At 45.9% G+C, this 13,489-nt stretch overlaps 1 protein-coding gene across 1 annotated transcript in view; it reads left to right on the top strand.

Moving 5' to 3' along the window:
- Nucleotides 1-1,399: 1,399 nt before the first annotated feature.
- Nucleotides 1,400-13,489, top strand: part of Tagln3 (transgelin 3) — a 13,078-nt gene continuing 988 nt past the window's right edge. The window contains exons 1-3 of the mRNA XM_055594886.1: nucleotides 1,400-1,887; nucleotides 2,951-3,125; nucleotides 12,331-12,433. Coding sequence (XP_055450861.1) covers nucleotides 1,708-1,887; nucleotides 2,951-3,125; nucleotides 12,331-12,433 — 458 coding nt within the window. The 5' untranslated portion in view covers nucleotides 1,400-1,707. The remainder of the gene's footprint in view (nucleotides 1,888-2,950; nucleotides 3,126-12,330; nucleotides 12,434-13,489) is intronic.

Here is a 13,489-nt window from a genome sequence, read left to right as displayed (position 1 = left end):
GGCCTTCTTCAACTGAGGTTCCACGAAACACCAAGGTGTGCATTCCTTAGCTTGCTTTGTCTCCTTAAACTAATGTTCTAAATGCTGGCCTGTTTACTCACCTCTGTCTTTCTGAGTTCTTTCTCCCCAGGCTCTCACTCACTCACCAGGAAGTTTTCTCAAGCGAACTGGTCACTTACCAACTAAGGAAGCATGGTTTTATTAGTCCAGGCATCAACTAGCAGGGAGATTTTTCTCGGTTCCTGTGTTGTCTGAGAGTAACTTCATGCCAGGCTCTAATCAATTACTCACAGGGACAGTGATTATCTTCGCATTAGAACTGTTTATTGTCTTGAGCGAATTTATCAGCCCATTGTAAAGCCATATTATTTTTTTTCAAGTCCAGCATTTTGACACAATTTAAACACTTGATAAATATTTGTTGAATGAAAGTACGAACCAAAGGACAAACACTTGGAATGCAAGTATCCAAGGACTTACCACAAAAAAAGCGAAAGTGAGAAGCCACCTTTACCTCCAACCAGCTTATACTGTATGGGAACAAACCGCCAAGCCCTTTAGCTCTTAAGACGCTTTCAGGCCAGCTTAAACCAAATTATTTTCCTCATGTCTTGTTTGCCTGTGTCAGAGTGGAATGACTGCTAAATGTATGTCCCTGGCACTTCTGAAGTCCTTAACCAAAATAGTCTTTGCAACCCTCCAAAACTTATAGGGCGCTGACTAGACTTTAGTTTAATTACAAAATTTGCCCTATATGTTTCGTTTAAAAATACCACTTAGAAGGTTTATCCCTTGAATAGAGCCAAACCAAGCCACAGAGGGGGTTTTCCACGGGTTGGAAGTTTCGGGATGAAACTGGCTTGATAGCTTATGAGGTAAATGATGGCAGCTTCCAGCGTCCCCCACCCCCACCCAATCCTGTCCGGTAACAACTGTCACTTCAGCGCAAGGTTAAAGTGGTTTGGCTATTCCTGGCAGATGGGCACTTAGCAGAATGGACCCTCCCAGAGGCCCAGGTCCCCTCAGGCAGCTGTGTGGGGCCTTGGATACAATGCTCGGTTCCCCAGTGGCTGGGAAAGGATTCTGCGGCAGAGAAAGAAGCTCCCAGCGGGAGGCAGTCAGGCTGGCCTGACAAGGAGTGGGCTGGCTTTGGAGGGCTCTTAGCAACAGCCCTGGTTTGACCCTCCTCAGGCGTGAGAAAAAAATCAAATCAGATCGCCTTGCTTCCAGGCTCCACGCACCGTCAGCGGCCTATTGTCGAGACATCCTTTCTCCCGCCTGTTAATTACCTGCTCTGGGAATCTCACGCAAAGTGCTGCGGAGACGGGGAGCAAGGAACCATCGCCCACTTCGACCCCCACCGGCTGTCTGGGGGTGTCAGGCTCACGAGTGAGTCCGTGTACATCATCCCGTCTGCCTAAGAAGCAGGACTGTGAGGGGGGTTCCAGCCATCCCACCTCCCCTGGGCCAGCCGGGGCTTTATTCTAGGGTCCCTGGCGCGTGGCTGCGCTTTTCTTTTCCAATTGTAGGTGAAACCCCATTGGCTTCATTGGCTCCTTGATTTAAACCACGCCCGGCTTTCTGCCCGCTTTGCTGCTGCTGGGCTCGGCCTCCCAGCCACATCCCAGCCGGGTTCTCAGGAAGCCCGGGGGCTGCTGTGGCTGCTATTGTGTGGATGCCGCGCGTGTCCTCTCTTCTCTTCCAGAGATGGCTAACAGGGGCCCGAGCTATGGTTTAAGCCGCGAGGTGCAGGAGAAGATCGAGCAGAAGTATGACGCGGACCTGGAGAACAAGCTGGTGGACTGGATCATCCTACAGTGTGCCGAGGACATAGAGCACCCGCCCCCGGGCAGGGCCCATTTTCAGAAATGGTTGATGGACGGGACGGTAAGGCGGCGAGCGGGGAGAGAGATTTATTTCTGGGGCGGTGGGCAGGAAAGCCCTCCTGGGGCCCTTTCTATCCATGTGAGGCCCCGGGGAATCCTCTGTTGCCAAGGTCTGGGTTTCACCGGGAGGGATAGGCATGCCTTTATTGCTCCAGAGCTGTCCGACTGAGTTCTCTCTGCACAATTCCCTAGCTAGTTTCGAGGATTCTCCACCCATTTGAGTACCAAGCTTTCTCCTAAGCTGTAAGCAAAATTGAAGCCCTTTCCATTCTTCCTTTGAGAATAGAGCTAAGTGCTGCCGCGTGATCTCCTCAGCCTTCTTGGTGCATCAGCCTTTCTGGGGCTTTTCTTACCCCCAGGGGGATCCAGCTGGTTAAAGGGTGAAACAAAGGAAGGGAGTCAGGCTAGCCAACTTGTCATCCTCCGGGGAAGCTGAGCCCCGTGTTGATGCGATGCTCAGGGTCTCCGAGCGGATGAGTTCCCATGAGCGGGAAGGGAATCCTTATAGGATAACTGCTGTTCTGGCCAGATGCTGTGTGTTTGGGTTCCAGGAGGACCGCTCAGCTGAGTCAAACAAGCCCATCTTTTCTAGCAGGCTGTGATTTGCTGTTACATAACTGCTATCCCACCCATGTGCTGGGCAGCCCAAGGCTTGCCTTCTAAGAATTTGTGAGAAGACTCAGTTCAGTTCTTTTTTACACACCATAAATTCAGGTAGGGTGAGTTAGTGAAGACAGCAGATCCCAGAGAGCAGATCAGAATCCTCCCTTTTCCCCATGAGCCTCCAAAGCATCCTCCATTAAGAATGTGAGATCATGTCCTCATCACCCAGCATCATTTCCAAGGAGAGAATAGAGTTCGGACTGTAGGATTGTGGTCAGCTGCTGCCTGGGATTGGGCTCCCCGGGGTCTTCTGTGTTTAGTGTGTATGTGTGTGCGTGCATCTGTGTGTGTGTGTGTGTGTGTGTGTGTGTGTGTGTGTGTGGAGATGCACCATTCACTTCTGACTTGTGACATTTATTGCAAAGGAAAACACTGATCCTCTGTCCCCACACTCCCTTCAGGTCCTGTGCAAGCTGATAAACAGTTTATACCCACCAGGACAAGAACCCATCCCCAAGATCTCAGAGTCAAAGATGGCTTTTAAGCAGATGGAGCAGATCTCTCAGTTCCTGAAAGCAGCCGAGGTCTATGGTGTCAGGACCACTGACATCTTTCAAACAGTGGATCTGTGGGAAGGTAAACAGCCCTTCTGTCCTTGGGTCTGTTTCCCCGGCACTCCTTTTCTCCTTCCTCCTCTTCTCTCTACCATCTGTTTGTAAAAGCCACTTCCATAGGGCTTCCCTGTGCTGCTTGGGGGAGGGGCAGTGTGTTCTCAGCTGCCATCCCAGGAACAGTGCTGGCCTTCCCACTTACGATGCTTTATGGGTAGGGGTCCTGGCCTACGGAAGGCACATGCAGAGGTACGGCAGGTACCTCCACACACTAGTGGCTCGTGTGTCCATGAAAGCATCTGCACAGGAGTGAACTGGTTCCACGGATGTCTTTTCCTCTAGTTAGCCTTCCATAACAAATCACCCTTAGTGGAAGAGAAGGGAGGCAGGAGTGAGTGAGAGCGCTTCTGGCTCACCAGCAGTGGGGCTTACAGACAAAGCCATCTGCTGCTCCTCTGTCATTCTGTCTGAGGAAGAAATAGCACTCCGTCTTTCTGTTAAGCGATTATCCAGAGCGTCGTGACTGTATCTTCTAGATGGGCATTCGGCTCAGGGAGACTACTAAATGATTTTTACATTCACATTTGTGAATTGATTTGGTAAGAAAAATCCCACAAAGCTATATAGAGCGAATCTGCTCTCTGGTAGGATAGAGCAGCCCACCACTCTTGTAGGAAGTGATGTGGAATGAAAATATTGCCAGGCACCAACGGCCATAAGGCTTCAAGGCCCCTCTAGTGAAAAGTGTACATCTTAGTCCGTACAGCTCCAGCCAGGCCTTCCTGGGGCACAGGAAGGCTGACTGTCTAACTGCTGATTGACTGACACGCTCATTGCCACTGGTTGTCACCACAGTGCAACCAAAAGGCTCCCCCGGGTAGTGACCCAGATGACTCTGCTGACAGCGGGAGAGGAATAATGTTACTCTGATCAAGAAGTGTGGGTATTCTAAGGGTGAAACACATTTCCAGCACAGGGCATCCTACCTCGCAAATTATAAAGAAAAAAGGAAAAATCACCTCCTTCACCTTCTCAGTGACTTCTAGCCTCTATTCACAGAGAGCTCCTGTTTCGTGAGTAGTCCAAACCTGAGGAAGCCAGGGGACTGACCTTGTATTTTGCTATTACTTAGAAACTCAGATATCTGAAATGCTGGCTAGGCCATCAGACCTCATAGACATCTGCTTCCAATTCTCCAAGGGATGGCTTCATCGAGGCTTGATTCCCAGGTCAAAATGATGGTGATTCTCCATAGTTGATAACAGTTCCTTCGCCATGGTATTTTTCATCACCAGCGGCACAGAGATAAAGAGCTTTTCTGGACAATGCCACACAGTTCTTCTAACTAAAGTATGAGGGAAATGTTTTCAACCTCCCCATAGCACAGATAATGACACCTGCCTGCCCCTGGTTATCTGTGTCCATCAGAGAGCTTATACTTACTTCACAGACCTGAGACTCTGCCCTGGGCTCTAAGGCCCAAACACACGATGTTACTCAGCAGGCTACACCATTCTTTGGCCAGGGCCCATAGTTCTGTTCGTGTGGACGAGGGATGTGCTGCTGAGTCATAACAGCGACTAGCTGTTGATGCCGGGGAGGCAGAGGAGGATAGAGGAGGGTGAATCAAAGCTCTGTGAAGCAAATAAATAGAGCAAATGAGATAAACCCTGGTGAGCACCTAAGGGCAGGAAGTACGTAAGGGACAGAAGACTGGAGGCATGTGGGAGGTAGGGGCTAAAGGGAGCCTTCCCATCTCTATTTCTGAAGAGCTAGCCTTACTTCCTTTCCCCCTTCACCCAAACACCATGGCAAGAAGCTTTATACCTGTGGTAGGGTACTCAAAACAAGAAAGGGGCAGAGCAGTGGTAATTTGAAATGAACAGAATATGTAGAGCTCTATACACCAGCCACAGCCTGTGGGTGTTAGATACTCCTGGAGAAAGAAGAGAGGTAGGAGGCATAAATGTTCCTGGGGCAACCTGAGAGGTATCTCTGACTATGATAATGCATCTAGATAAAGAGAGCAAGACAGACAATAAAAATCATCACTCTCTGAGGGACAGGACTTTAAATGAGAAGAATCTTCCTAAAGGTGCTGTGATGGGCAGGTCACAGAAACACTAGGTGAGCTACACAAAAGGTAAAGCTATGCAGGGGAGTGAGCAGGGAAGCTCACTCCAAATGACTTCCTGGAAGCCCCAGGGAGGGCTGAGATTGAAGGAGATGGATTATGTCTCCTGGACAGGAGACTTGCTATTTCCCAGGATCACTGTCTGAAGCTCAGGCTGGAACTGCTTACCATACTGTAGAGTGTGGGAGTAGAAAGCAGGTTGCTTTGAACAGAGAAGTGGGTGGGGTGGCCTTGGTGGCATAGATGGTGGACTGGGCATGTGAGGCTCCTGGTCCTTTCTGCAGCAGCTGCTTGTAGTGCATGATTTGGTTGATGACTAAACTGTAATAAGAGAGCAGAGTTGGCATTTGTTTATGTGATGTGTCTGTGTGAGGAGGTACACAGTGTATATCACATAGATATCAGACATCAGAGTAGCCCTTTGCATAGCTTGTCACATTCTCTCCAATGGAGGCTGCAATCCTGCCCTCACGTTTCAGCTACTCCTGCTAAATCCTGGGATTCCCTGCACCACAATTGTGGTGGCTGTGGCTGCTGTGGCTCTTCCCCACTCCACTTTCTAGGCACTTCTCTTCCTCCTCTGCAGGTACTTTCTGCTTGGCTGCTCTCAGTACCCCATTTCCTTTGCTTGGCATGTGCTTCCGAAACGTGGCTCTGTTTGCCCACAGTTGCCCAGTGCCTTTCCAAGCTGCTTCTGTATTGCAGAGCAGCAACCTGCAGGAGCTCAGGTTTTCCAAATGCCTTCTCATTTAAGCTTCAGTTATCTCATGTAGGCTTGGCCCCAGAAGCACCCATCACCCCCTACGCGCATTGTTTGGAAGAGACCTGGGACCAATAAGGATTCAGCTTTCTTCCAAAAGAAATGTAGGTGACAGCTTGATCATGGGGAGATCCAGACAAAGCTACCAAACCCTACTGGTGAAGGGCCAGAGCGAGCATCATTAGTGGTGATGGGGAAAATGAGGACCATTGAAAAGGATGGAAAGGAAGTGAAGACGTTTTTCTCTGTGAGGAGAAAAGGTAAATGATCTGGCAGGTTCCTTTAAGGTTTTTCCCAGATACTTGTAATAGGGCAAGGATGAAGCTGTCTCAGCTACAACTCACAGGGAAGGGTATTACAGGCAAGCCTGCAGCATCTTTGTAAAGCAGAGATGGGAGAAAGGGAACAACAATAAACCATATCTGCATGTACCTAAGAGGAAGAAAACACGCAGGCAAAAGTGAGTATTCCGGTGTGAGGTCTGGAAAGACTACAGTGAGACCATCTTGAGAGGTGTCATGGAGTGCAGGCTCCCAAGTCAGAAACTAGACAGTCTGGATCAAACCTATGTGTTATTACTCATCAGTCAAAATATCTAAGCCTTGAATTTCTCTTGTATCAAATGGGAATAATAAAACCTATTTCATGGAAATGACCTGGAGAACAAAGGAGGTGATGTGTCACAAATGCTCAGGCGGTGACTGATAAGTTGTACTTTAAGGATTGTCTCTGGCCTGCCCTTTCTAGGACTAATACAAGGGGTGGGGACTGGAAAGACATAGATAGGTCCTTCTTTCTAAGATGGACTTGATTAATAAACACTTATGAACTGATAGGGTTGCCTGAGTGACCTTCACCTTCTCAGCCATTCATACTTTATTGACTTTTTCACTTAGTCGTCATTGAATTTGTCATCTTTCCCTATGGTACATTGCATTGCCAATTTCAGACCCAGGAGACTTTGGTAGAATGAAAATAGCATGGGTTTTAGAGTAGACATGTGGACACCCTTCTCTCCGGTGCTTCCTAGTTGTGCGTCTCTGTTTATCTTGTTCAGCTGCTGAGATCCTTGATTCTCTTCTGTGCATTGATCTGCCACCCCTTTCCCCTAGAGGTACTGTAAGGAGCAAACATGTTAAGGCTCTAGCACAATGTATGGTTCCCAATTGCCTAATAAATATCGACTTTTCTTCTGGTACTGTAAGCTCATCAGCAATGACCTTTGGGGCGTCTTTGTATAACCACTTAGTGTCAAATGTTAAGGACTCTAAAATGTCAGAGCAGACAAAACTCAAAGAGCAATCGACCTGATTATTCTTCTCCGCAATCGCACTGATGGGGCATAATGGATGCATGGTTTTGTGTAGTCTGTTGTCTCTCCTGATGATGGGAGTTGGGAGGTGTTGTTTACACGGAAGTGTTCAGCCTGCAGGTGTAGAGGACTGTCTCCAGAGGTGTCACTACGTGTGCTTCTCCTCAACAGCAGACCGGGAAGACAAATTTCACCCAGCCTGAGGTGACTTTGGGGATAGCAGGGTACCTGCAGGGTCCTGAGATATCGCAAATGCCCACTCCTCCACCTTTCCCTTTTCTCATACAGTATATTCTGATTATTGTTTTCCTTCCCTCCACACCTCCTAGTCCCTTGGCATCTTTCCTCCCCTCAAAATCTACTCTTTTTCTGTCTCTTATTAGGAAAACATAGGCTTCTAACACAACAAAGTAAAATAGAATAAGATGAAGCAAAAACTTTCAGAACAAAGTTGGACACAGCAATTCAATACAAGGAAAAGAGTCCCAAAAGCAGACATAAGAGTCAGAGACTCATTCTCACAGTCAGGAGTCCCAAAAGGACACTAAGCTAACCAAAGGACCTAGTGCAGACCCATGTAAGATTTGCATAGGAATCTTGAGTGCAAATTTAAGAGGATAAACTCCTCAGTAGAGCATCTTTATCTAAAACTGAAATCTTATAAGTACTAATGCTCCTTGAGAGTTAGGACATTACAAGAGAGAATTCTGGGCTCTATTCCCCAAAGCGTATTGTTTAATAGTTTGGGGTTTATGGCTGTTTTGATGGTGCTATTATTTTGTAGAAATACAGCACAAAGTGGGTATTATTAGCACTTGGGAGTCTGAGACAGGAGGATCATCTTAAGTTCAAGGTCTGTTTGGGTTACAGAGTAAGACCCTGCTTGAAAGAGAGAGAGACAGAGATAGAGAGACAGAGACAGAGATAAAGACGGGGGTGGTTAAGTAGGGATGGAAAACAGAAACAGTGACTCCTACATTGTTAAGTTAATGCTCATCACTACCTGGCACCGAAAAGACTTGCCAGATGACACAAAACAGACTGTCAACCATTCAATCAGCTCTTTTTTCTTAAGAGTTTTTGGTTCGATTTTAGGTTGACAGCCCAATTAGGAGGGAAGTAGATGATTCCTACCCGCCCTGAAGCACACATAGTCTCCCCACATCATCCTGACCATCTGGGTGATACAGATGATGCAGATGTTATGATTTATAAACCTACACTGACACACTGTTACCACCCAAGGGCTCACTCTTACTGTTGTACTTTTGTGAGCCTGGACAAATGCGTGTAGTATTGTTGTAGCATACATTCGCTACCTTAAAAATCCTGTGGTCCATCATTTTATTCTTTTCCATTATCTGTCCCAGCGATCACTGCTCTTCTTACTGTCTCTCCGGTTTTGCTCTTTCTAAGTAAGATGTCACAGAGCGTGACACAGTGTGTGATCTCTTCAGATTCTATTATCTCTCTTTTTGTAAATATCAAGTCTGATATTAAGTTCTCATGATGAAGAAATAGAAGGGTGCAGACAGCCTGTCAATGGAAGCTTGGCTTCCTCTTGCAGCGATATTTTCCTTCTCATGGCCAGTGCCATATTCATAGGTCCATCATCAGGACTGTTACCTTCATGCTATGCTGTTAACATATGGATATTCTGTCTTCTAGGATTGTATTGCTTTTTTTTTTTTTTTCTGGGAGAATAATTTTGAGCAGAAGTACTTGAAGAGTCATAAGCATTTACCAAAGTGTCCAGCATGGCTTTCAGGAAGCAAAGTGGTTCTAAGCAGGCAGACTTCCAGCTTCAATCAAAGTGCTTCTAATGATCATTTTTATTCCTTTGATTTTGTGGAAGATATCTCTGAAAGAAGGAGCTAGTGCTTAGCAAATTTTGCATAATTCTTAGCACGTATCAGGCATAATGATGTTGAAAAATTAAAAGAGCTAAAAGTTTAGAGTGAGGCTTACACGCCCACTTGACTACGTAAGAATTGTCTAGGGAGCTTGCCCCGGAAAGTGGATATTTAAGGTGCTTAGCTTCTGATGGTCAGGGTAGCTTGGGAGTCACCAGATAAAGCCTGTGTTTCTCAGACTGATGGTTTGAGTTGCCTGTGGATTATTTCCTAAGCTCATTGTAATGGATACTCTTGGTACTTTCCAAATCAATTTCTCATAGGAAAAAAAAAAAAAAAAAAACCTCAATGTTCAAAATTCATATACTACCTTTGGAGAGGCTCTGCACCCCTGCCTGCCCACTCCCATAAATAAACAGCAAAGCTCTGAGGCAAGGGAGATATGGCCATTTTTTTTTCACCTGCATCAGTTTCAAAGGCTTATTGAGAAGGCAGATGTTTCACTTGGCTATGACACCGCAGTTTAGCTTTTGTTGTTTTATACTCAGCACAGATCTTCCCTGACCTCACTGTTTTCTAACATGCTTACATATTTGACCCCTGTTGACAGGAATCAGGCTCTATAAGTGACCCCATTTCCTGCCACCTGCCCCTTCCATCTAACACTGCTCATGTGATTTCAGATTCTAATCTGGAAAGAGGCCAGATTAGATTAGATTAGGCCAGATTTGGACAAGGGCTGTCTTTCCCATCTTGTCAGTCCAAGAGTTCTGGAACTCTTGACAAAAGTCTCTACCAGAAAACATTCCAGACATGACAATAAAGTGGACTAGCTGTGAGCTGGCTAAGACAAAATATTTCTGGCCACCCAAATTATTTAGAATCTTGGTGATTAACCTGCTTAACATATAGACTCCAAAATATTTTTGAAGTTACTTAGGTGAAGATATAGCAAAATTATTTCAAGACAAAAGTATCCAATGACGGATGAGCATTTAGGGGTTGGTCTCCTTAATGTTATGGTACCCAAGATCAATGCCCTGGGCTCCGGTTTACTTGTTGGGTGACTTTGAGAGTGGTAACAGATCATCTTCTTGAATTAGCTTTGCTGACCCCAGAGGGGGAGAAGTGACTTCCATTCTGTAATGTTAGGCTCACGTGTGATAGAACATCGAGCCCATAACTTACATTAAATCTCTTGCTTTGCAGCCTTTCTTTAGAAAACGAAGTTTCTAGTCTGTTCTTTTCAAATAACGCCTCCTTGCCTCAGCTGTTCCGTCTAGCTCAGTCATACAGTCACTTCCTTGTCTGCTGGGCTGAGAGGAGGGTGAGCGGTGTGTTGACTTGATGTTTCTGGGTTCCTGGATCTCTAAACTTTGCCTGCAGTCTCGGCCCCTCTGAGTTTGTGTGTGAGCGCATTAGCCAGCTACTTGCGAGAGCCCATGCTATGGTGGAACAAAGCTTGTGGTTCACCTATTGCTTCAGGGTAGTGTTTACAGCTGATTTGCTAAGTGTCCTTCCACATTTCCCCAGATCCTGTATGGATCAGCCCTGTTCGTTCTAACTATCTGAACTATATTCCTGCGCTCTGTGTAAGAACAGGGCTGATTGGAAGACCCTAGCTAAGACTTCCTGGACTTACTCATTGGTTCTAGGTTCTAGGTTCTCTTTAATAGCTCCCCGTGTAAGAGCACACCCACCCACATCTCTTTGAAGATCATTACTACAAGAGTATTTTTTTAAATCAGCCTGTTATAAAGTGACAATTACAGAAAGGTGTTTTATCTGTGGAAGAGAAAAAGTTGTTCTAACAGCTATCTCTGCATTTCTTCTCTCCAAATTCTTAGTATTCCTTGTACCCTTCCCCTTTTGACTACTATAGACACTCTATTCTCCATCATCCTAGCTGTGCTCTGAGTCAGAAAGGAGTCTCTACTGACACCATTTCCTCCCTGCACTTATCAGCCATCCTCACCAGGCTCAAACTCTAGGCAATTCCCCTGTAGTGAGTGCTGGAGTGTGGTGGGGGAAGCCTTGTGAGGGAAGGAGACTCTTGCCTGTCTTCTTGGGATTCATGAACATCCTGAATTGGACTTCCCTGAAGGCCATAATTGTTGATTTTATTACAGTTCATGCTCCATTCTCTTACTCCATCTGCATTGCCCCCTTTAATTCTGTATTACCCAGTGGCTGAACTATAAGAAGATGACCAATGAGACCACAGATGGCTCACTGAGTCTGACAAGAGCCTTTAAATAGTTGCTCTTTCTCAGGATTTCACTAGCCTCTCCTCTCTCTCTCATCCTTTCAGTGTTTGCAGCCCTCATTTCTGCTTTGCACAGACCTTTGATCTACTTCTAAGTTGCAGCCCACCCACACAGATAGCATCTTCTCTAGTTTGAGACTTGCCAGCCATCTGAAAAGGAGGGAAGGAGAGAGGATGGAAGGAGCTGGCTGATTTGAAGGCACAACTGCCTTCCCTATGGGCAGTCTTGTGGCCGTGTCCTCACTCCTTATGCAAGACTACCCTTTTAGTACCTCCACCCCCACTCTGTTCTGTCTTACACATGGGCCAGTGATTTATTGTCTCCATTAGCTCCTTTCATGCATCACATAATACAGGGCTGTCACTGTGACTTGAGTGCTTTCTGTGTTAATTTGCTTTCTCCAATTGCCTGTGCATCAGAGCACTGAGTGAATACTCAATCTGATGAACATGGATGATTTTAGACCCTGGTAACCTAGATAGAGTCAAAGAGAGGAGCCCCCTAGGGTCTGCAGCAGAGTTACTGTAAGCAACCAATTTCTCTGCAGTTTCCCTTTCTCTGTCCAGTCACGAGGAAAGTGCTTTCCTGCAGGCCATCACCGGAGACCTCCTGATCAGATCATATAGCTTGCTGAAGCTATGAAAATCAGGCCCAAGGCCAGGGGTGGATCTGTATGTGAGCTGCAAACATTTGGAGTGTTATTATACATACACTTGAATGAGAAGGGCCCTCTGGTATAAATAAAATAATTAACATGGTTGGGAGCAGGTTTTATATCAGGGCTACTCTGGGAGTGTTAGTGCTTTTCCCTTGATTGTAGACATCCTTAGCCTCCTCTACAGCTCCTCTTTCCAAAATTATTGGTCCTGTCATTCTTGGCTTTACTCTCTTTATTGAATTCCAGGGAAGGACATGGCAGCTGTTCAGAGGACTCTGATGGCTCTAGGCAGTGTTGCTGTTACCAAGGATGATGGCTGCTACAGGGGAGAGCCATCCTGGTTTCACAGGTAAGCCCTTCCCTGCCTCCCACATAAGGACCGAGGGAGGACCTGAAAACCTTGGCTATGAAGAACACTCTCTACAAAGAAGCAAACACTTCTGGTCCCACAACAGGGCCCACTGAGCAAGGAAGACTGATGCTGCCATTCTAGCCAACATCCAACTGAGCAGAGGGTCTCGGGTTTTCCCATTGGTTCTCTGCATCCCTTCTCTCTTGTTTTTTCCCTTCTTTCATCTTTTAAATTCTCTCTCTCTTTCTTTTCTTTTTCTTTCTTTTTTTTTTCATCTGATGAATATTAAACATGTCCTTTTGCCAAGTACCATCACAGTTCATAACTGTTACGAGAGCAGTTAGACTAATAGCTGCTTCCTTGACTCTCAAAAATGTCTGGGTGATAAATTATATGATTATTTCAGTCTACTGAAAGGGCCTTTTAGGACCTTTTTCTTAAATGATTTCTTGGCAGTGAGAGTAGAGACAGAGCTGTACAAACTGAGGAGTTTAGTGGCAGATGAAAGGAATGCTTGTAGCAGTTACTTGTTAATTTACTTTATTCATTTTACTAATCATTTTTTTTTCTCATCCTCGAGAAACATAGAAAGGAACTAGCTTATTTTTTTTTTTTAGATGACCTTGACCTAAAATTCTCCTTGAAACTCATTGAAATCCTTAGTCCCAGAATTATTAAAGTGACCCACCGTGGTCTGGATGGCCGCAAATCCGAATTTATTTACAACCCAGCCCTCTCATTATCAACATTTGGCGTCTTCTGGGCAGAAGATATAAATTGCTCCTTGAAAATCCTTAGATTGATTGGGCAGCAAAAACAGAGATTAATGCTCAGTCCTACGGGAGAAAGGTGGAATGGGAATAATGACATATTTTGTAAGAGGAGTTAGTTCGTAAGAGGAGGAGCTGAATGGATAAGAAAGTAAAGCGCTTAGGTAGCCTAAAGAGGAAGAGGAAGGGAATGAGAGAAACTGAGGGTGAGAGGCAGCCATGGATGATTCTTCTTTCTTCCTTCCTTCCTTCCTTCCTTCCTTCCTTCCTTCCTTCCTTCCTT

The sequence above is a fragment of the Psammomys obesus genome, unplaced genomic scaffold (genome assembly GCF_907164565.1).
Source record: "Psammomys obesus unplaced genomic scaffold, mPsaObe1.curated_primary_1811, whole genome shotgun sequence".
Lineage (NCBI taxonomy): Eukaryota > Metazoa > Chordata > Mammalia > Rodentia > Muridae > Psammomys > Psammomys obesus.
This window is presented reverse-complemented; position numbering and strand designations above follow the sequence as displayed.